The sequence below is a fragment of the Rousettus aegyptiacus genome, unplaced genomic scaffold, assembly GCF_014176215.1.
Source record: "Rousettus aegyptiacus isolate mRouAeg1 unplaced genomic scaffold, mRouAeg1.p scaffold_m13_p_7, whole genome shotgun sequence".
Taxonomy (NCBI): Eukaryota; Metazoa; Chordata; class Mammalia; order Chiroptera; family Pteropodidae; genus Rousettus; species Rousettus aegyptiacus.
In genome coordinates, this window is record NW_023416310.1 from 2,071,088 (window position 1) to 2,094,724 (window position 23,637).

Consider the following 23,637-nt stretch of genomic DNA (forward strand, 5'->3'; position numbering starts at 1 on the left):
ACCCCGTTCGTCTCCCTCTCCCTCGGTCACCGACGCTGACGGGGGCCGTCGGACACCCTGGCTTCTTCGAGCTGCACCGGCCCGTATTCGAGCCCAAGCTCTGCCACTTTTAAGATGTGTGACCTCGAGATCGCTCATTCTCTCATGTGCAAACGGGAGACAGTGATCGACGCCTGGCAGGACCGTTGGGTTTAAGATGGGCAAACCTTGTGCAGAGTCTCCCCAGCTCGTGGTGACCGCTCCATAAATGGCAGCTGCCCCTACGGTGGAAGCAGTTCCTACGTGTGAGTCGTCCGCTTAATGTTTATTAAAGCGGATATGTATCGTCGCAGCTAACAGGTGCATCCCAAACATTTTGCCACGTCTTAGGTAGATTTTGAAGAAGTGCTAAATGTAGCTCTAGCCGTCCATGTAACTCACGAGATAGGTGAAGAGAAAATGGATATACGCTCTAACACTAAAATAATTTCAAATGGATTGAAAAATAAATGGTAAAACCACAAGCTGGAAGAAAAATAGAATATAAGAAATTAAATGGTTCGGAATTGAGAAAAGCTTTCAAAGAAAACCCGGCGAGCCAGAGGGACACAGATGGTGATGGCAGTTCCATTCACAGGCGCCAAAACCTGGACGCAAGCAAGCCGTCCTCCTGCAGGTGACGGACGAGTGCGCTGCGGCCCGTCCGGACAGCGGGACGTGACTCAGCGCTAGAAGGAAATGCGCTCTCAAGCCACGAAGAGGCGTGGAGGAAACTTAAACGCATGTCGCTAAGTGAAAGAAGCCAATTTGAAAAAAGTTAATACAATGTGATGCTTCCAACTACAGGACTTAGAAGAGGCCAAACTATGGGGACAGCGAAAAGGTCAGTGGTAGCCAGAGGCTGGGGCAGAGAGGACAGTGAGCAGGCTGAGCACGGAGGAGTTTTTAGGGCGGTGGAACTGCTCCGTAAGGTCCCATGATGGCGGGTTGACACTGTTGCACGTTCGCCCAAACTCAGGGAATGTACGCCCCCCCAGAGCGAATCCGAAAGTCAACTGTAGGCTCTGGGGGCTGACGACGTTTGGTGCCGGTCCGTCGATTGTACCGATGCGCCACGTTGGCGAGGATGTTGACGATGGCGGAGGTGTGTGTGTGAGAGGCCGGGGGCACGTGGAAACTCTCTGTACCTGCCTCTCGATTCTGCTGTGAACCAAAAACCGCTCGAAAAATATAATGTCTAGAAAGAAAGAAAAGAAAGAAATAAACAAACAAACAAACAAACAAAGCCATTAAGGAAAAACATGTCAATTGAGGTAAATTTTAATACTTCTTCAGGAAAAAAAAAAAAAAAGCATGAAACCGAGCTGGAAATATTTACAGCACATACACCATAGAACTAATGCCTAAATATATGAAGAAGTCTCACAAATCAATAGGCTAGAAATACAGAGACCCAATAAATACTCCGGAGCAGTGTGAACAGATGGAAAAGAACATACGAAAGACTTAGAAAAGAAATTGATCCTCAGACCCATTTATATTTAAAAATACAAATTAAAACTGCACTAGGATCATTTACCTATGCAACCTGAAAAAGTTAAAATGGGGAAATATACATTGGTGTGCGACTAAATCGATACAACCTTTTTGGATACAAAATTGATCAATTTTGAACCAATTAAAAATGAATAAAACACGCATTCTTCACTCAGCAGTCACTCCGTCATGCATTTATTCTACAGACGCATTCACAGAATAGAGATGCACAAATACATTTACATCGGCGCACACACACACACTCATGCACATACACTCATGCACACACATACTCATACACACACAGACATACACTCACAGGCACACACTCACAGACACACACACTCATGCATACACACCCATACACACAATAATGCCCACACACACACTCACAGGCACAGACATTCATACATACACTCACGCACATACACTCATGCACATGCACTCACAGGCACAGATTCACACACACACTCATGCACACGCACTCACAGACACTGGCATTCAATGAAGATAATTGCTAACACCTGGAAACAGCTGTCCATCAATCAAGAATCGTTAGATTACGCTTTATACGTACAAGGAAACACTATACAAATGTGAAAATGGATAAAGTAGGTCTGTGCTCTCATGTGAAAAAATTCTAAGGTATATTTTAAGTGAGAAACAAGGTACAAAAAATATTCATTGTAAGCTGCCATATGTTTTAGCAAAACAAAACAAAAAAGAACAGACCGTATCCCCATGAGTAGTTATTTTCTGCATGAAAAAGACAGGGGTCCAGTGAGGGTTCTCATGGAAGGGAGCCGGGGGGCCAGTCGGGAACGACGCCGGGAGGAGGCAAACGTGGGTCATTTCACGGGAGGGACAGTCGGTTGACAGTGCGAAACCACCTCGGAGAGGACCTGGCGTGGAGCCTTGCGTCAGCCACGTCACCCTTGGGAGAGCCCGCAGGCCGCTAGGGGTTTTAAAACAGCGACCTTCACGTCAGCGCGGCCAGAGGAGCTGGGAGAGCCTGCGTCCAGGCTGACCCCACAGTGGCCGCTTGGGCGGGAGCTCCGCCGCAGGGGGCAGGGGCCAGGGTGAGAGCGTGTGCACGCAGTTTGACGTCACGGGTCGGAGCACGTGTTTTCCACGCTGGCTGAGATCTCGCCCCATGAAATCACACTCGCCGGGGGGCAGGTGGGAACTGGGGGTGCGGGAGGCACCAATAAACACACGCACGCTATGTGGATACAGCTGCAGTTACAGGTGTGGACACGGCGTAGACGTGGTCATGGATACGGGAGATGCAGATGATACAGCTAGAGCGAGGGACAGAGACAGGGACAGAGGGAGAGAGACGGTCGGGAACAGAGGCCGACACGGGCGTGTCGGGCGCAGGTGTGGACGAGGACACAGGAGCACGCACAGACGTGGGCGGAGACGAGCAGGGATGCGTCAGAGCTGCGGGGACGAGAACGGCGCAGGCATCTTGGACCGAGCCGTGCGGAGGGCCTCTCAGCAACGATGCTCAACGGCGGCCTGAACCAAGGCCTCAGGGGGACCGTACGAGGGACGAACGCGGCGGCGACTCGTCAGAACCGCGTCGGGCGCTGCCCAGGCACTAGGGCGCGGGGCGCAGCAGACCGTGGGCGGAGGTGCCCGTCGGGCGCTGCCCAGGCACTAGGGCGCGGGGCGCAGCAGACCGTGGGCGGAGGTGCCATCGACGGTCCTGTGGGGGAGAGCGGGGCTCGACTCGGTGGGCGCGACGCGACCTGGTCACTCATCGGTCACATCGTAAGTCACGTTAGATTTCCCTAGGGACTCAGACGGGCGTCCTTTCACAAAAGACTGATTTACCTGGAGGCGTCGTGGGAACCGATCGACGCCTTGAACACCAGCACCAGACTTTCCCAAGTCATCAGAACGGTAACAAAACGGCAGAGAAACAACAGACTCCGCGTTACGACCCTGTTAAAAATTATAAGCGACTTAGGGCCGTAAGTAAATTCCACTCAGCATGCAGTTATGAAGTCATGGCCACAAGAAGTCTTGGGTGGGGAGGGTCTTTGATTCTCTTCCAGACCAATCTTCTTGTTCTGCAAATGAAGCCCCTTAACCAAGATCACGTAACCTCAGTTGGGGGTGATAACGGCATTTGCTTGAAGCCAGTTCTTTCGAGCATTGCTTTGTTTTAAAATCTCGACTCTTCACCCTTAACTCTCATTGTAAGTACATCTCCACATTCACTGACTCTACCTTAGAAAGAGACAAGCTGCTACTCAGAACGTTTGGAGGCCTAGGGAAAACTCCTTAACAAAAGCTCCACTACAGAAAATGTTGAGGGGAATATTCCTTCTTGACTTCTAACGAGTACACGTTTGTTGATGGCCCTTTTTTTTTTTTAACTACTTCAGAGTATAAGATTTGTTTCGTTTTGTTTTAACTTAGAAAACCATCTTTCCCGCCTCGAAGATGAACACAAACACATTCCACGTAGAAGAGCTTGCAGCCAGGTTCAGCCAAAAGTGAGATTTGATAGCTCCCTCAAATGCCTCATTGTTCTCGAGAGGTGGGGCACACCCTCCATTACGGCAAAAGAAGCCCAACCATTAACGTCATGCACGTTAATAAAAATTTTGGAGACTTCGCAGGGAAGTTTACAATGTGCTTTCTAAGCTGTGGTCTTTCGGCGATTGGTCAATTGTTTCAAGAGCTTGGCCCGTGTGGAACCCATTAGCCCATCCCCAACATAAGCACTGCCATTTGCATCCAGTTTCATAAGGAAGGGAGTCGGGGCGGAGAGGCTTTAAAAGCATATAAACAAGGACACATAAAAGCCCCAGAATGTTTCTTAATGCCAGACCTGCAATCGTAAACCTCTCAAATCATAAATCATCGGGAAAGAATATATACACGTACATATATATGTACATAAAAACTCTATGCGTGTGTGTGAATACTCCATCTGCCGACTCCATCCTCTGTGCTGGCCCTGAGGATCGCATGGGCCAGGGCCCCAGAAAAGGGATAGGAACTTATTTCCAGTGTCGCCTCTGCTACTAACAAATCATCTGACCCTGGGCGGGGCGAGCCTTTCTGGGCGCCCTGTATTCCACCGCTATTAGAGAAAGAGATCGGGTTCTGTGATCACTGCGGTCTTTCTTTGAATATTTTCCTGACCCCAGGGCTGTATTTAGAATTCTCGAAGCAAGAAATTAGCCCCTTTTAAAGACTGGCCACTTCGACCTGGGACCGTCCTGCGTTTTGTCCTTTGCTCTCCCATTAGAGCAGACGTTTAAATAAAAATCAAAGGAGCCACTGTGTTTTGCCAGGCGGTCTGTGTGTCAGAGGGAGGTGATCATCTCAGCCCCGGAGGGCTCCCTGGCCACGGTGTAAAACCAGCGCTTTTGCGCCCTCTGGCGGACGCGGGTGCATTTGCTCTGCGTTGACTGACTTCCCTCCCTCGCAGACGCAGTGGGGAGAAAAGGCTCACAGACGAAGTCTTCGCCAGGAATCACACCTAACGCACTTTGTTACAGGTTTTCCTCACGTCTGAACATTTTACTCTTCCTTTTTTTCTCTAGAATAATCTTAAATAGTTTACTTGTTTTGAAAAAAGTCGAAGGCTAACGATGAAAAGCTGCAGAGTAGATTTAAACCAGTGTGCACGGTCTCCAAGTGACACACACCAGTCGAAGTCCGATGTTTTGTACATAGTTTATGCCCACGAGAACCCTGAGATCAGTTCATTTGTGAACAGCACCAAGTCAAAACTAGCTGACAGAAGAGGACGAGTGACAGCAGCTCTGAGCAACGAGGCCAGGACATTTGGACAAGAAACGCCCATCTCGGTCCAGTCCGACATGCCTCGTACGCGCTCCGTGTGAAGCTCTTCTGGACCCCCGGGAAAGTGAGCCACGCCCCGGCTCGTCCTCGGCGTGTGCGACCGCGGGCGGCACACGGGGACAGCGGTCTCCGCGTGCCCGTCGCCCTCCCCGTCTGGACGGCGCGCTCCTGCCAGGGACCTTCTTCCTCTCCTAAGTCTCCCTCCCCTACAGCCGGAGAGGAACAGAAGGTGCTTGGGGACAGTGACAGAGCTGCAGAGGCTGCGGCTTCAGAGGCGCTCGCCGTCAATCGTCTCGAAAAATCACTGCGCCAAAAAGCTGTGTGTGTGCATGCGTGTGTGCGTGTGTGCGCGCGTGTGTGCACGCATGCGTGCATGTTTTAAATGAAATTAAGTAACCCTGTGCTTGGACCTGGGAGAGGAAATTTTCCACAGGGACAAGTTGTAAGAAGACCTGCACTTTCAAGAGAGAAGAGGAAAAACACAAGCTGGATGAGGCGGCCACGGGGTCAAAAGGAAAAACCCAGAAGATGGGAGCAGCGCCCGGCGAGCCCGGGAGCTGCACACCACGGCCTCGGGCCCCCACGCGGTCCCGAGCCACCGCCGAGCACGACCTGGATCTGAAGAACGCGTCTCACCCAGAAGACGCAAAGGAAACAAAAACGAATCCGCCTCGCAGAAAACAGAGACTTTGCAGAAAGAACTTCAAACGAGGCGAGAACTGACAGGCTCAGAAAGATAAGGGAAGACATTGCGTCCAAGGAAAGAGAAATTATTCTTTAAAAATGTAGATGACGAGTGAAAGAAAGGAAGAAGAAAATGGCAGGACGTGCAGGAGAGAGGATAAGAATGCTTTTAGGGTTTCGAAACTTGATGGCAGAAATGGAAATCTTAATAGAAGATTTTAAACACAAAGTTGGGTAAATATTATAAAACGTTGTAAAGGTGTGTAAAAAGGAAACATATATGAAAAAAAAGATGAGAAAATTAGAAAAACAGTCCCAAATGCCCAACATCTGAATAAGAAAAAGAGTGAGAAGCATAATTCATCAAAAAAACAATTCAAGAGAATGTCCAAGTCAAGAACATAAATTTCCAGACTGAAAGGACCCGTCAAGATCCTAGCAGAAACAAACAAACAAAAAACAGACGAAGACGGACCCACGCCGAAGGACATCGCTGGGGAATTCGGAACCGGAATGGAACGGAAGATTCCATTTGCCTCCTTAGGGAAAAAGCGAAGCGTGCGATGGCGAGGCGTGTGCCCCGTTTCCTGTCTGCAGGCTTCGCCCTGGAACCGGGAGCAACAGCTCAGCGAGGGGACGAGGGGACCACCCATCTCTCCGTCTGTGACCTGGAGCGAGGGTCCCCGAACCAGCCCGGAACAGGCTCCCGTCAGAATAAACCCAGCCGTGCGGACTCTTCTTCGACAGTCTCTACTGTTCTCAGTTCCTCGACATCTGAGTGCACCCCAGGGGTGCGTGGGCCCCCGAGGGGAGGCTCTGATGGCAGGGGGACTGAGGCCGAGCATGAAGGTCACTCCGGCTGGGCCTGAGACGTGGGCAGAGACTCAGCGCTGCCGGAGGCCAGTGAGGCCCAGCGGAGCCCAGTGAGGCCCAGCGGAGCCCACGTGTGTCATAAAGGGCTACAGGAGACAAATGTCGACTGCCTCTCGGCGCGGCAAGCCACGTCCAGCTAGCGAGAGGTTCGGCGACCACAGGCCCCCTCCGCCCCCCAAGGTGGCCCGAATGACACTCTTGGCCCCAGACACCCTGACACCCTCCTGGAGGAAGGCCAGGGTGGGCCTTGGAGAATTCAGAAAGCCAAGATGCTGAGTGTCTTCTCTAAAAGAGGGTGTGCATGACCTAAAACTGCTCAAAGTTCCAATTATATTAAGTTTCAAACCTGATAGAACTAAGTATTTTTCCTCCACTGGCCAGGAATGGTGCTGTGAGCAAGACCAGATTATTTATAGGCAACATAAAGGGACGTTTTCCCCCAGCTGTAGATTGGGGGGCGGGGGCAGCAGCTCTCTGCTCCCCGCTCACCTAAGGAAATGTCAGAGCACGGGACGAAGCTGCACTTACAGGAGCCCTGCGATTCGAACGAACTCGCCAGGGGGCGCCCTGCCCGAGCGGGGCTGAGTCTCGTGTCTGAGCCCTGGGTTCAGAAGCCAAAGGCAAGCAGCAGCAGGAGCCCCGGGGCCCCGCAGTCCTGCTGCGGCTCCAACCTGCGTCGCGCTCGGGTCTGCCAGCCGGCGTCGCCGGTAGCTCGGGGCTGGCGACGGCTCCGCGGCGTGAGGTTAAACCCCCAGCTGCCACTGCGAGAAATGTGCGTTTGATGCTCCGGGCCTTCTGAGGTGGCTCTGTGTCCTGCTGAGAAGTCCGTCATGTGTCACCTTACACTAAATGCACCTCGTGCGGACGCACGGCTGTGTTCCGACCGCCGGAAGCGCAGTGCGCAGACACGATTTTATGTGCTTTCCCAACATTCCCTTGGCGTGCCTACGTTTCCAAAGGACCCCGCGGCCGAAGCACTTTTAAGACGCCACGTGATGTCCCCTAGGAGAGACGTCACAGGGAGAAGGGCCGGCGAACGGGGCGGGCCGGGTCCAGAAGGCAGAGCGATCAGAGAACGCAGACCGGCCGCCCGCCCGGGGGGCCCCGCGCTTCGGGGTGCCCCCTCCCCCGACCCCGTCCTCGCCCTGTGCGTACGCGAAGGCAGTGGGCATTCACCCTGCTGCTCCTCTGCCTCCCATGGTGCCCCCTGGGGCCCCTGATCCCGCGATGGCTCAGTACCAGGACGAGGGGTTCACAGAGGGGCGCTCCTCGACCGCCAGTGTGTGCCCCCCCACACACCGGGCGGGCCCCAACTAGCTGGTGGCCGGTCCCAGCTGCAAGACAGCCTTAAAAGGTGCTCATGTGTCTCGGCAGCTTCGTGTCAAGCTAAAAATTCTGTGACTGTGACAGAGGATAAACAGTGAGCGCAGCCAGATCGGTGTAGGGCAGGATCACAACACAGCTCACCTTGTAATGAAACAGCCAAGCAAACCGTTCCTCGCCATCAGGGTCTGGGCACCAGGCGCCGCCTTATCCCAGACTCCTGAAACCCTCCACCCCGGTGTCGAAAGGGCCCACGCGAACCAAGAGCGGTGCTCCCTGGACTAGAACATCCCATGGGCATTTGCGATGAAGGAGGGAAGGCAATCTCTTAAAAAGATGTTTAAGACGAAACCAGAAGCCCTCCCCTCCGGGAGCACCCAGATGCAAACGCCCTCGGCCCCGGCGCCCACACCTCTCCACCCCCTGCCCGCTCGGCCCCCTAGACAGGAGCAGGGCTGGGGGCGCATCTCCAGAAAACCAGCGCACACCTGTGACAGCAGAGTGAGCTGAAAACCACAGCGAGTTTATTCATTTGCAAGGTGCGTCGAGGAGGCATTAAACGCTTGTCTTTCCAGGCTGCCGGCGTAAGCTTTTCAGAATGTTTAAAGTAATTAATATCAATAATGCAATTAGATATCACCTCTTAAAGAACCCTAATGCTACTTATCGGCTTTAACCATATTTTCAAATCAAACCAATCACAGATTTATATACATAGATTTATCGTGTATCAATTACCTATAGTTCTTTTGAAAAATAGTATGAGATAATTAAGACTAAACTTTATTGAAATTTAACATTCCATATGACAAACCTGATAAAGGCATGAAGGTCTCAGAAAAGACATTTCCCCCACGTAATATGCAGATTCATTTATCTTAGAACAGGAAGGAATTGTAGGTAGTCACCAGCTTCAGCCGACTCCCTAAAGCGAAGAATTATCATCACAGTGTAGCTCACGCCACACAGACTGCTGATGCTGCCTGACTCACCCGCGGCCACGGAGCTCGGCTGTTTCCTCTTTCTGCCACTATGCTTGTCTAGCCAGATCGCAAAGCCAGTCTCCTGTGCTATCACAAGGCATTCGAGGCCAAGGTAACTTACTACGAGGTCCCGTTCTGGGATCCCCTGTACGTATTAAGATGAATTAAGTCTCCGTAATGAAATTACACGTTGAGCGTCGCGACACCTTCCTGGCTTCCGTCCTGACGGGCGGAGCATCGTCCCCGCAGGGGGACACGCGGCGGGAACGGCCGGGCGAGCACACCGCGGGCGACCGGCTCGGCGTGAAGCCATCCTCACGCCTGAAGCCGTGTTTTCAGCGGGGAGGGCGCGGATATAAAACAGCAGCACGCAGCTCAGACAAGGCGGGTGCATCTGAACTCAGAGGTGGTGGGGTCGGCTGTCTGTACGCTTGGCCGTGAAGCGCTACCGAGAGGACCGGCCCAGGCTGTGAGTCACAGGCGCAAGCCAGACGCCTTCTGTGGGAGTGTGCCCTGCCCGCGACGCGCCCCGAGGGAGTGTCTCCAAACAGCCGGGACCCACAGGTACCTGCTTCGGAGGCCCTTGGCTCTAGGGTTTGGGGCCAAGTCATGATGACTGGGAAGAAGTCAGCAGTGATGTCAAGGTGTTATCAGCGAGCCAGGTCCAGGCTCGGGAGAGGCTGGGGTGGTGCGGGGGGTGGGGGGGGGGTCTGGGAGCAGGGACGGAGAGGGTGGCTTCCGTTGACTCGGGAGATCTCTCTACTTGCTTCTGTACACCTCGTGTTTTCTGGATGCGACAAACCTTGGCAGGGATGTGGTTAAAAATACGTTCCCAGGAAATGCGCATTACACGAGGCCGAAAGCGATCACAGGCCTCTCCCTGGAGTGCGACCGGTCTCGACCCTAAACGGGTCCATCGCTCAGAAGCAAGTGCGGTCTCTGGCTCTCTGCTGCCCGACATGCTTACGTAACAGAAATCTGAGAAACTGCACAATCACTGGTGGCCGAGGCGCATCAAACAACATCAGGTCTGGTAAAATGTGTGACGACAACTAATTGCAATTGTTCTGGATCAGGCTTAAGACCCTCCGGAGGACCTCTTCTCGGGAGGGGCTGGCGTCGAGCACGTGGCAGCCGGGGTTCTCCATCCGCTGGTAGGACACCTCCACCCTGGGACAGGCAGAACGAGAGGAGGTGACACACTTTCGCACAGCTCCACGCACCGCAGGATCCGCGTCCCGAAGCCAGGGCCCCGTCGGCTCCATCGCCCGGCTCCCCCGGCTCCCGGCTCCGCCCACAGAACACCTTTGAGACACTGTGTCTGATCCACGGTAACAGGAAACACTAGCGCTTAACCGGGGCGTCTACCGAGGACCCACTCTCTGCCCAGCGCTGGCATTCTGCGCGATCTCCCAGTTCACACTCTGCGAGGTCACAGGGTGACCTCGGGAAGGGACCATCGACGCCCCCGTTTTGCAGGCGAGGCAGCAGTGGCTCGCGCCCAAGGACAACTGTCCACATCTGCGCCCCGCAGGGTTCTAGACAAGCCAGAGGCCCTCGGCGCATTGTTTGCACTTCTGAAACATCCAGAATGTCATCAGAACCCTGCGCTGACGGCAGCATGGAGGGGTCACGGTCAGAGCGGGAGCCCGAGGCAGGCGGCCTGGGCCCCCCGCCACCGGCCCCGGTTTCCTCACCCCCAAAACGAGCACCGAAACCATCCCTGCGCGTGTGCCCTGGGGTCCAACTGAACGGAGTCGCGGGCGCCGCCCGCCGCGGCTGCTCTGCCGTTTGGCCCACGGCGTGACCGCGCCGCGCGGTGACTGCGCTCGCGCCCCCGACGGGCGTCACCTGCTCCATCGTCCCGGCCAACCTTTCCCGAAGACCGGACTCGCACCCAGCCACGAAGCAGGGAGATGCCGCCGGCCCGCCTGTCCCTGCGCTCACGGCTCCCGACGCGTTCAGAGCCACCGCCTCGAAGGCAGCACGAGCTTGGTCGTGAGCCCCGGTTTTCCTACGTGGCGCCCACGCGAACTCGGAGGAACTGGGGAGCCCTTCGGGCCTCCGAGTTCTGAACCGTGCGACGTGGCGGGTGTCGTCCTCGCGCGCACGGCGGAGCGTCAGGGGCAGCGCGTGTGACTCGCGGCAAGCGCCGCGCAGGGCGAAGGCACGCGGCGTTGGCCAGGCCTCGCCCTGCGCCCGTCACACTGTGCCGCCGGGCGCCGACGCCCAGAGGCGAGCGCCCCCCGGCCCGGGTCCGTGCGTCCCTGTCACCGCTGGGACTGGGGGCAGACAGGTCTCATCCCCAGCGGGACGTCCGTGGCTCTACACACACTGACAGCCCTGCGGCCCCGTCAGGGCAAGCCCGTCGGAAGCGGCTGCAGGAGCCTGGAGAACGCGAGTGCTGCCCACCGCGTGGCCCCGGACACCTACTTCTGACGGAAGACGCTGTTGGCCTCCAGCTCGGCCTCCTCCTGCGTCCTCTCCAGCCCGCGGCCCTGGAGCCTCCGCGCCCTCTCCTCGGGGCCCAGGGACAGCAGCAGCACCAGGTCAGGCTTGAGCAGGTCCCGCGGCCACTGGTAGACGGGGTGCCGGGCGGGGGGCAGGTGCTGGGGGCCGCCGCTCACCTCGGTGGCGATGGTGTAGGTGGCCGTGCTGTGCCAGTACCTGAGGAGGGAGACGCAGCGAGGTGAGGCGCAGCGGCGGGGGCCCCGGGGCGCCCCAAAACCGGCCCCTGGGCGCGGCGCATCTGCTCGCACTTCCTCGGCGTGGCACCGATTAAGTAAGCGAAACTCGATCATGTCTCTCAAACTATTTACAAAACGTGAAAAGCCTGACCAGTGGCCCCAGCGAGACCGCGCTGGGCGCCACTCGAGCCGCCGCTGCTGGGCAGCCCCGAGGCCGTCCTGCTCCGTGACGCGGTGACACACGGGCGTGCGGCTCCGTTCACACTCGTGATGCCGCGTCCGGGCCGAACCCTGCAGGCCCGTTCAGGTCCCGCCCTGTTGTGAACTTGGGCTTGCCGATGAAACCCCCGCGTGGGGACCCCGGCCGCAGCCTGCGACCTCCCCAGCCCTGCGGAGTCGTGGCCGGGCCCGGGCATCGGGCAGGGAGGGACAGAAACCCAGACGCAGCCCCCGAAATGCCGGGCGAGCCCCGGGCGCAGCCGGTCGTGACTGGCTGGCTGTTTTAAAGAGTGTTTTTCGGGGGGAAAAAAGAAAAATCACAACACAAAAGAAAATCAATCGGCCTCTATTTCAATATGCCGATGGCTCCCCGCCGCCCGCGGGCGAGCGGCGGCCTCATGCTGGGACATGGAGCCCTTTGGGACACGTCCCAGGCCCTCCTGCGCGTGGCTGTCCTCACACTGCTTTCTCCGGCCGGGGGGCGCTCAGCCCGCAGGCCCCCCCGTCCCTCGGAGGCCCACTCGGCCGAAGCCCCACACAGCGGTCACTGTTCCTCCCCAGGCGTCCCCCGCCCCTCCCGCCCGACCCGCCGCAGAGCAGAGGAGGGTCGGGGGGCCTTGTCGCCTCCACCCCACGAGTCCCTCTCGGTCCCCTCCGCATTCCAGCCCCCGAGGCCGGCGTGCGACACACGGTGTGCGGTGCGTGTCACGTGGGGTGTGAATGGACGGAGGGGACGAGCTGGCACAGCCCGTCACGCTCTTGCCCGGTCCGTGCCATATTCCAACTTTAAGGGACTAAATGCAAAACTCCAAACCCAGCACAGGGCCTTCTCCTGTGGCGATTCGCACACAAGAACCGCACCCAGCGTGGAAGAGGCACCCACGGCCTGCGTTTCCAGTTCCCCGCCGTCATCGTTTTAAAAGCCTGACTTCTCAATCGTTTGGGGCTTGAACCACTTTTCACAGAGGAAACACACACTGCTGTCTACACAACAAACCCGCAGCGTCACCCGAGCTGCGCAGTCTCACCTGCGGCCACCCACTGGCGCTGCGGACGCGGGTGAGCATGGCCTCAGCGTCCTCCTCTGGAAAGTGAAACTCATGCAAGCCTTTCCTTCCACAGTTGTAAAAACAGACAAATGTTAAAACAAACAAACAAACAAACAAAAAAACTGTACTGTGCTGTCATCGTGAGACATTATCCGCGTCTTACTGGACACGAAAGCCAGACCGTGTTAAACTCTGATGGCACAATGCGCTCAGCACTGCAAAGGGCACCCGTCAAAATTACTTGGGAGTCGATCGATTCTGAAGCCACGCGCCTCCGAAGCCCCTGGCCATCTCCCAGAGCATGCTCTGCGCCCGGAACCCTGCCTGGAACAGCCCAGGCCCCACGGCCCGGCTCCTGCCACTTAGCGGCCACGGCCACCTTCTCCATCAGGTGCGCCTTGTCCCCAAGCTGAATAAACCCAGGTAGCTTCACAGGCTTCCCAGTCTCGGCAACCGAAATACGACTCGCCCTGTGTTTGCACATGCTCCACGCTCGCTGAATCAGACACTCAGCTACGAACACAGAGGCCGATAACGTTCTAACATTTAGAAACCTTTAGTGTAGAAAAATCACACGCAAGAATAGGTTTTTAAAGATAATGAGGGCGATTAAGTTGCCAAACTTAACTACAACCACCATCAAAAATTACTCCGGCTCCCTCCCACTTTCAGCCGGAGGGTGTTGTCTAAAATGGATTTCATTAAAATCTTTAAACAGGAACAAAACCCCAGACAACAAATAACTGCTCTTTTCTTCTCATCTGACAAGGTGATACAGTATGTCCTTAAGAAACAAAATTGCAGACAATTCACAGACACAAAGAAGGAGAATGGGAAGAATCCGCCCGCCCGGCTTTCTATGGGCGGGGCTGTCTCACTGACAGTACCGTGGCTCATTTTAAATAATCATCCCCTCCGGCCATCAATTTCAGACGTCTCCACTATTTAGTATTCTCCATTCCCACCCAGGAAAACCACATTAGTTCAAATCAACCGCAATTTGCCAACACATTATACACAGCTTAGATAATGATGCTTTGTATTTTAACAGCAATTTGCTATTTTCAAAGCACTTCCCTCTGCATCTTCCCATTGGCTATTCATCGCAAGTCTTGGGGGTCGGCAGGGAAGGAATAATGCGCACCTCCACTTAACAGACAGGAAACCAGGGGACAGAGGGGGTGTCCACCCACATGTAGAAGCTGGTGCTACCTCAGGGTCTTTGGACATCTTAGGAAATAAAGTGCCTCGTGCAGTTACACTCAGCTTGGAAAAGTTAGGGCTTTCTCCTTGAAATAAAAGGCCTGGAAGAAGAGATACTAAATACGGTAGATGTAACTTTTTTAACTATGGGGCAAAAAACTCTGGGCAGCGCGCACCAGGCAAAGAAGTCCCACAAAAGAACACAATTCCTCACCCTACCCTAGGATTCTTCGTAACTTGCTGACTTTGTAATAATTGTCTCACCAACCCCGAAGTTAAAACCCCCTGCTGGCGTGAGTTCAGATGAGGGCAGCGACCTTCTGACTAATGTGGACGGTCTTCCTCCTGTCCCCCGGTCCCCCCAAACCAACGAGCCCACACACCTTCATTCTCTGCAGACGGGCGCAGCGATCTCTCTATGGAACATTTCTGAGATATCGAAAAGTGAACAGAAAACAACAGTTCAGGCACGGGGTAGAAGTTCTGTTTCCGGACGTGGCAAGCCAGCTTTTTAACTGACCAACTTACCCACCGGAAACCAGAGGAAAAGCTGGCGTGAAGGTCCAGACCGGCGATGCTAAGGGCCGGTGAGGTTGCAGCCCACGAGAAGGCCCAGAGAGCACCTGGGGGGGATTGGGGGCGGGGTAGGGGGGATGGGGGTGGGACGGGGGGGGGGGGGGCGTCTCAGAAAACTCCGGGCAGCGCACACTAAAGCTGAACATGCGCAAGCCCCGTGTCCCCGCGGCACCCCGCCCCCGGGACTCCACGCGACAGAGCTGCACGTGCGTGGGCGGCAGTGGCGTGGAAAAGGCTGTCCGCACCCACGAGGACGAGGCCCCGTGCTCGTCCTGACGCAGCGCGCGCCCCCCGGGCATCTGCGTTCGGGTCGGGTCCAGGCAGGCCCACCCCGTGCGGACGGAAGTCGCTCGCCCGTCAGCGTGGGGGCGCGGGGGGCGGGGTGCGGGCTCGGGGTGCGGGCTCAGGGTGAGGGCAGCCGCCACCGCCTGACACGCGTGCCGTGCGCGCTGGACCCCGCTGTGCTCGCTTCTTGAAATTCATCGAGGTTTACGCTTATGGCTAATACCTTTTTCGGCTTCAACTGCTTATCTTTCCAAAAGCGAGTACTTTGCAGACAGAACGACAAAATGAGTATTTCGCGTGAATTCTCCTGAACCTGCTTCTGCTACCTGATTTTTCTCACTTGAAGCCGTGGCTTTGGGGTGCTCCGTTCGCACACGCCAGTGTTTATTTACTGTTTTGCTGGGCTTCCGGTTTCTCAAAGTTAGCAACACTGTGCGCGAAGCGGAAACAGACTCTCCGAGTGTCTCTCGCTTTGCTACATCTTTTCACGCTGCTCGGTCCCCGCCCCCCACCAGCCCAGAGGAGAGTCCTCCGTCCTCCGTCCTCCGTCCTCCTCCTCCATCCTCGCCGCCCGCAGCTCTGAGTGTCAGCGCACTTTTAACTCGTCCTCACCAACCCGGCGAGAACAGAACGGGACCCCCTCGCAGCGGCCGCTCCCCCATCACCGCGACGGCGAGCAAGCCTGCACGACGCACTTGCCCTACCCTTCGGCCATTTTCGCGGCGTGTTCAAGCTGTTGTCTATGTACAGAACTTCAAAAACATAACCCAGGTTACGCCCCTTCTGCGATGGCTCCCCGCTGCGCCCGGGGGATGGGGGGGTGCCATGCCCCCCCCGTGGCTGCAGACCTCGCCTGCCTGCCGCCGCCTCTTTTCATTCGTCCGCAAAGCACCCCTCGTCCACCGTGTTCATCACCCCGGCCGGTTTCTAGTTCTCAGGTATGTCGGCTTCTTTCTGCCTCTGTTCTTCCTGGTCCCTCTCTCCATAACGCTTTCTGTGACTTCGTAACTTCACGTCCGTCTCTCTGTCATTCAGAGCTCAGGTCGGTGGCCCCTCCTTGCCTAGGCCTTCCTCCGCCATTCCCCCCACATGGTCCTGATTTAGCCTCTCCCCAGCACAGTGTCCTCTGACCTGATCTGATGTAATTAGGGCTTCGGTTACCACCTGCCCCTCCGAGGGCACGTCTGCTCCACGAAAGGACACTAGCTCGTTTGCCGTCGAATTCCTTAAACTGGGAACTGTCTTTGGCATACAGTAGGTGCCCAATAAATGTCTGTTGAGTACGCCAATGAACAAACCAGCCAATGAGAGCACTGATTTGTGAAGCACAGAGTTTGGTGAATAACCCCAACATGCTATTTCTAGCTCAGTCACTTTGGCAAGTTCCTTAATAGGCCTGTGTCATCGTAGGTCTGTGTCATAGACCTATGTCAACAGTAAATAGGGGATAACATTTAATATCCATCCAGGCAAGTCACCGTTCCAGGTATTAGTGTAATACATGTAAAGTTCTTAGCAAAACACCAGGCAGTCGTGTAGGCAACTAATGAACGATACACATTATTCCACTATGGTCATGTTTCACTTAATAAACGTAGTTGTATACTTGCGTGTATGTGCACGCATACGCACACACTCATACATCACGAAGAAAATGCCAAAGCCATCTTCATACCCACCTGTCCACAATCACGGGAGACTTGGTGGATTCTTTAGCTATTTCAGAAGCCACGATGTAATTGCCCAAAGAGTAAAAGGCTCTTCTAATGATAGTGGGTTCGTCATCAAAGAGTTTCCTCCATTGGCTGATGCAAGCAGGCGGGGACTTCAAGAGGACAGCCTTGAGGGACTCTGAAACCGACTGAGTCACCGTGGTCTTCCCTGCAGGTCACAGAGAAAATACAGCACGTCCTCACCCTTGATACCATACCGCTCCCCACAGTTAATATTAACTCAGAATGAGCAATGACTTCCTCTCGACCTGTAGGTCAAAGGAGGTTAAACAATACGAGTCTTTACGTACACCTAAGACCCTCGGAAACGGCGGGCTCTCTGGTACGACGACACTCGGGGGCGGGGAGCACAGGGGTCTGTCCTCTTCTTGACACAGCAGTGGCGGACTTCGGCGCGGAGGCCCCGTTATCAGCTCTGCCTCACTCCATGTGACACTTGTCAGCTGACACGGGCAGGAGCCACGGGATGCTTGTCCCCGAGGCTGACCTTGCCCTTGGGCGTCTCCTGCTGCCCCCAGGCCCCCCTCCTCCTGCGTCCACGTCTGGGGCTAAGTGCAGGCACATCCGCCAACTCTGACACCTATTTGGTAGCTCTCAAGGCATCTTCACTCCACTTCCTACTCTACCCCCTTTTACCCCCAAAAGGGCCTCTGAGGTCCCGGCCTCCCCACTGGCTCGAGTCCCACGCCTTCGCCCATGCTGCTGCTCGAGCCTGCCTGTCCGGAGGACCTCACCCCCGTTCCTTGCCTGAGCTGCTGCCATGTGTCCTGAAAACACAAGCCAGGTGTCAGCCCTTCCAGGCTCTGCCTGACCATGCCCCCGGCCCCTTGCCTCCCACGCCAAGGCTGCATCCAGAGCCTTCCGGGGTTCAGCTGAGGCTCGGTGCCCCCACCCCTCCAGTGGCCTCACACAGAAGGCCCTACGCTCCTCTGTCCCAGGCCTGCCCAGCTCCGGGCCAGCACACACTGACGATCACACGAGGCTTATGATCTGAACTCTGTGCAAAGTTCTGTCATGACCTGTCTAGTCCCTCAACTGACCTGTTAACTCACTGCTGTGACCAAAAGGTAACATGCTCTTACCGGTGGCATCCAGTCCTTCGATGACGACCACCGGGAACTTTCCTTTCTGGGCTTGTTTGGGACACTGGTCGACCAGGTCGAGCACAGCTCGGGCTTCGGGAATGAAGGGCGTACACTGTAAAACAGCATCCAGAAATCGGCAGTGAGGCGCCGGGGCTGCGTGGCAGCCCCGGGGAATCGCCAAGAGCCAGCTGGCCACCCGAACATGTACATTTGGCACCACGCCAAAATTCAGAGTATTTTTTTTTTGAAGGCCTGGGTGGCTACTTTATGCTGTGTGGCTGCAGCTCAAAGAGGCAGTGGTCAGGATCACCCAGCCTGCAGCCCTACGGACCCGCCCCCGCAGTGGAGGAAGGACAGGAAGGACAGGCGGTCACAGAGCAGGTGACCAGCACATGGAACCACAGGCCGGGCCCGGAACAGCGCGTCGCGGGCGGGGAATCGGCTACACTGCACGGCAGGCCCCACACGGCAGCCAGCGCCACCTCCCCTACCTGCACCGGGCCGAGCGCGGGGGCTGCGGTCACGGAGGCGCGGAGCACGGTGTTTGGGGGTGGGGGGGCTCCAGGTTCTCGCCCTGTCACCTCACCGCACAGCCCGGGCACCTCTGCCCGGGGGCCGGACCCTGGTCCCGCGCTTCACTCTGCGCGCGCGCTATTCTAAGTGCTTCCGGCGCGAACATGGCCAGTCGCCACCGTGGCGCGAGGACGGGGGCGCCCACCTGTCGCTGAGGAAGCTGACGCGGGGCACGCTTAAGAAACTCGCCGAAGGCGATGGCGGTAATAAATGCGAGTTCGGATTGCAACCCACGCTGCGGGCTGGCCCCGCACTCTTCAGTCTCCAAAGCTGTCCCGGAGTCTTGTGAGTTAGCCTAGGACCCACGTGCAGCCCCCTGCAGGCCGCCTCTGGACGCCCCGCTCTGCCTGGAGAGCCCCAGCTCCCCATCCACAGCACCTGCTGTGTATCAGGTGCCCCCCTGACCTTCGCAACACTTACAGGTGAAAGGGGAAAACCAAACAACTGGGCTGAGTGACTGGTCTGCCGCCCAGCAGGTGGCCCTGTGCGTCTAAGCTCCTCAAACCTCCAAGCTCTCCCTGCCAGCCCAAGCCCCGGGAACCGCGGGATCGCTTCTGACCTGGCACCCCTCCCACCCACCCCCCCCCCCCGTCCGCAGCGGCGCCTCGCCTACGGGGCCACCTGCGCACGCGTTCACGGCAGCCGCCGCACTGCTGGCTGCGAGGCTATCAGTGTCTCGCGTCAGGATGGAAGGTCCCGGCCGCTGGAACCCAGAAAAGGCCTCGGCGCGCAGACGGCCTGGCAGCCCCCACCCCGTCCCCGGGCTCTGACCCCTCCTGGGGCAGGGCGTCTGCCCACCCTGTGCGCTGGGGAGCGACGGAGCCCTTACCGCCTCCAGGACCGCACGGGCGGATTCGCGGTCGGGGAAGACCCCGGAGCCGGGCAGGTCGGGCACCACGGGGTGCAGCGCGGGCTCCGGGGCGCGCGCGACGGGCTCGGGGCCGCCCTGCCGCCAGCCCTGGCCGTCCTGCGGCTCCCACGCGAAGTGCCACAGCTCGCGGCGCGGGCCGCCCACGAACTCGCCCAGGCGCGGGCGCGGCGCCTCCACGTGTGCGTCCAGCAGCGCGAGCAGCGCGCGCCGCGTGTCGGGGCTGTCGCCGGGGTCGCGGAGCAGGACGCCGCGCTGCACGGCGCCGGGCCCGCCGCCCGGGCAGTAGCTCAGCAGCCGGTGCAGCTGGCAGCCCCGCAGCGGCCCGGCGCGCAGCTGGCGCAGCAGACGCTGGTGCAGGCGCGCGGCGCGCACGCGGGCCGCGCAGTCCCCGCCGGGCGCCACCGGCACGCACAGCGAGAAGCTGCGGCCCGGGCCGCCCAGCAGCGCCGCGGCGCGGGGGTCGGGGCACGCGTCCGCGGCGCCGGCGCCCACGGCCAGGTGCGCCAGGGTGCAGCCCGGCAGCTCCAGCGCCAGGCAGCGCGGCGGCGCCATGGTCCGAGCTCTGGCCCCGCGCCGCGGTCCCGAGAGGCGCGCGAGCAGCGGCTGGGCGCGCGGGAGGCTGGCGAAGGCCATGGGCGCCGCCGGGTCCCGCCCCGCCGCGCCCGCCAGCGACAGCCGGGCGCGGCCCGCAGGCGCCGCGGGAAACGAAACCGGAACGGCCTGGCGCGGGCGCCCTCCCCCCCCCCGCCCTTCCCCTTTCTCCTCCCCTCCTCCTCCCCCTCCCCGTCCCCGCGAGGCCCGCCCCGCCGCGGAAACAGACGGGGAGGGGTCCCCTGGCGCCGCCGGGGGAGCCGCTGTTCCCCGCAGGGCCCCGCAGGCGGGCTCGCATGGGCCGGTGACACGGGGACCCCGGAGGGGCAGCTGGCCCCCCGCCCCGGTGTGAATCCGTTCTTGCTGGCTCTGCAGACTCCGTGACCTGCGAGGCCCTGCAGCCCCGCTGGCCAGTCCCGGGTCACCCCTTCGCTCCGACCACCCACTCGCCCGGACCCCCGCACCTCCGGGTTGCGTACAGCTGCTCCTCACTCCCCTCTGCTCATGCTTCTCCCCTCCCTGCAGGCACCCCCTTCCTCCTGCTGACTTCCTCCTGGCAAGGCACCAGATGTGCACCCCCAAATTCTTCCATAAGCTCCAACCCGGAGCTCGGGCCGTCGCCGTCGCTGTCGCCCAGGGCCGTCTAGCGCGCTTACCGGCCGCAGGTCCAGCGGAGGCAGTCTCAGCCCCTTTGCAATAGTATTTATGGTTTTTTTTTTTTATTTTTTGTTTTGTTTTGACTCATTAATTGATATCTTTAAAAGTGATTGTCAAGCAGGCAAATCCATGGAGAAAAAAATCTTGAAATTTTAGAATTGAGAGAAAGATGGAATACGTCAAATGAACTGAAAGCAAAGAAACCATATTTTAATCAATTCATATATATCGTGGGGTCATGTTTAATTCTGAAAGAAAAAAAAAAACCTCCTGTTTTTGGGATAAGGAAAAGTTTGTTCATCCAAAAGACACAAGCTTGAGACAATGGGCTCTAATGCTTCCCAGTTCTATCTTAAGAGCACCTCAAATTCAAGCTTTTTTTTTTAATGTCAGAGGAAGGGAGGAGAGACTCAGCAAGAGAGGCCTGAGGACTACAGCCAGCCAGGTCGCAAAAGCGCCCAAATCTCTTTGTTTCAAGTCAGTCCCACTTACTGCCCCCAGCTGACCTGAGCCTGGTCCTGAGGCAGCAGCAAGTCTTTGACCAAAACCACAGTTTTGTACCTGTTTCTCCACCTTCTCAGGGGAAGCACTCTCTGATAAGGGGCGGTTTTTGCGAAATACTCAAGCCTCGAGCAGAATTCCTCCCCCCTGGTCAGACTATCTATAGCAAGAGCGATTAGCCCTAGGGCTATGGGAGAAACTCAGGCTTGAATTTATGGTAGTGTCAGAAGAGAGAGAGAGAGGGCTAGAGGGGGGGGCTCCGGGGAGAGAAGGGGAGTGGGGGGGTTCGCTCAGTTCACTCTGTTACAAGTCCCCCCTTTTCCGGTCATCCCTCAATCTCAAGGGCAGTCGGGCTACTGCGTCCAGGTTTGCTCAAGAGGGAGGATCAGCTTGTGAGACAGAGTCTGACTTGTCCGCCCACTGTGCCCCTTCCGTCCAGCTCTTACACCTTCTCGTGCCCACCTCTTCCGAGATGGCCCCTGAGCTCACCGGCGACATTCTGGGCGCTCGGCTTACAAGCAGAGCAGCAAAAACGTTAGAAGAAGCAGCTGGCCAGTAGCCGGCCTCCTAATGTGAGACAAGGAGTAAAAACTAACGGAGGTGGGCGCGATGATCTTCGGAGAATCCGGGTCCAGAGTCCAGAGTCCTCCGACGATGTCATCAGGTACTTAGGCAAACCCTCCACGTGGCTCACACAGCTTCAGTCACTGAGACTGTCCCAGCGTGAGATGTTGCTCATGTGACAGTTTCTCTGAAGTTCATTATCATGTACCTAGCTGCGGTCTGCAATTGCAAGGCTCAGAGGAAAAAAAAAAAAACAGTTTTCGTTCTCAATAATTTCAAGGCAAAGGATGGGGGCGGGGCGGGCAGGGGAATAACACTAGTTGGGAGGGTCGCACAGCCAAGCACTTTCACTAGAAAAATTCAGGGTCCAGTCCAGGCCACAGGTGAAAAATAAAGCTTTAAGGACAACTGAACTAGAATCTAATATTCGCAATTGCACATTATGGTTTCTACTGAAACATTTTTCTTTCTAAAATCACTGCCATTTTTTGTTTTTTAGCAAAGATAGCCAAATTAACACTAATCCATTGCCCAAGTCTAGTCCCAATAACTTTGGCGTGCTATTTGCGTAAGTACTGCAAGGGCAGCAATCGCTCCTGGAGGTCCCTTTGAATCTGCTTCGCTGGCATTTCAAAAGAAATTTCCAGATACCTCTTAAGTTAGCTTCTCGGGGCCAAGAAGCCATCGGTCTTCGGGGGCAATACCTATAGATTTGGGTGAATTCCTTAGGTTCGTGAAGTCTCCAAAGATGTCCTGAGGTTCCTTTGCCATCTCCCAGGAAAGCAACCTTCATTCCTTACCTGACTTACCTGGAGAGACTGCTGTGAACCACGTGGGCAAGGTACTAGGCTGTTTTTCCAAGGGGCTTGTATGGGCCTCCGAAGTCAGTCTTAATTCCTTAAAGCTTTCTGGTGACATCCAGAGTCTGTGCATGTCTCTTCTACACATGGCATTCAGTCAAAGCCTTATCAAGGGTTTCCAATTGTGTCCTATTTTGAAGAGAACAGATTCCTATGGAATTTATGCAAGTGACTTTATTGCTGTGAAAATAATAATACTCATTCAGAGTCTCCAAATTTCTGGAGGGATCAGGTAGGGAGAAAAATATAAATGTTTTAATACCACTTAGAAAAGTACAATTTACCGAACTACCCTGAAAGAGAGAGAAAAAGAAAAGAAGCAAGTTTAATCCAGTTATTCCTTACATGTCTACAAGTTGTCATCCAGTTTAAAGCCATGACCCAAAAAATTCGCTCTCAGAAGCATGTCTCCTAAGCCAGAGTCCTCTCCACAGATCTTTCTGGAGATGAGACTCTTGTAAAAATGTCAGCGCAAAGCAAGGACCACCTGTAAATGCTAAGGCTCAAAATGACATGGTTATAGATCTGATTATAGTGTAATTGACAAAGGACTTTACTTTCCTGTGACATGTAACAGTGTGATGTAACAATGAAAATTACAAATGAAAATATATCATGACTTTGGAGATGGACCGTTGGAGATTTTTATGCTTCTGGACAAACACAAACTAGCGTAGATACGTGGGTGACGTATGGTTACCAGGCAAAGAGTAATTCCGAGGTGAGGAGGATTTAACCCTTTGCAAACAGAATCGTTTTCACTCTCCATGAGCAGTTTGACTGTTGGACACTGGCCGTGCAGAGATGTCTTCGTGTGTGTAGCTCATGCGAAAATAAAAAAGGAAGGAACTCCTTTTTATCCTTCAGGACAGGGCCGGCGCCCTCCCATGGGCCTTCCCCGACCCTTTTCCATGCCTCCCCATCAGGTTTCCCTCTGCACCTGCACCAAACTGCCCCCAACGAGGAGACCGAAAATG

The 23,637-nt window shown here is 56.2% G+C and overlaps 1 protein-coding gene across 3 annotated transcripts; it reads right to left on the reverse strand.

The window, feature by feature from the left end:
• Positions 1-768: 768 nt before the first annotated feature.
• CMPK2 (cytidine/uridine monophosphate kinase 2) lies at positions 769-20,141 on the reverse strand. 3 transcript variants are annotated; one of them, XM_016121089.2, is made up of 5 exons: positions 19,446-20,141; positions 18,041-18,155; positions 16,905-17,106; positions 11,640-11,873; positions 8,726-10,376 (listed from the first exon to the last, which is right to left on the reverse strand). In XM_016121089.2, the coding sequence occupies exons 1-5, from the start codon at positions 20,118-20,120 to the stop codon at positions 10,259-10,261; spliced, it is 1,344 nt and encodes a 447-aa protein (XP_015976575.2). In that variant the 5' UTR covers positions 20,121-20,141; the 3' UTR covers positions 8,726-10,258. The 3 variants fall into 3 exon arrangements, with proteins under 3 accessions (XP_036080661.1, XP_015976575.2, XP_036080662.1); XM_036224768.1 differs by lacking the exons at positions 8,726-10,376; positions 11,640-11,873 and adding an exon at positions 769-1,216; XM_036224769.1 differs by lacking the exon at positions 11,640-11,873.
• Between the last annotated feature and the right edge of the window lie 3,496 nt (positions 20,142-23,637).

Bases quoted from the DNA above. Each gene is read 5' to 3' on its own strand.
- CMPK2 (XM_016121089.2), bottom strand. From the start codon at position 20,120: ATGGCCTTCGCCAGCCTCCCGCGCGCCCAGCCGCTGCTCGCGCGCCTC. The intron at 18,156-19,445 runs GTAAGGGCTCCG...GCTGTTTTACAG, and splicing joins CCCGTGCGGTCCTGGAGGCG to TGTACGCCCTTCATTCCCGA. The intron at 10,377-11,639 runs GTAGGTGTCCGG...TGCCTGTCCCAG, and splicing joins AACAGCGTCTTCCGTCAGAA to GGTGGAGGTGTCCTACCAGC.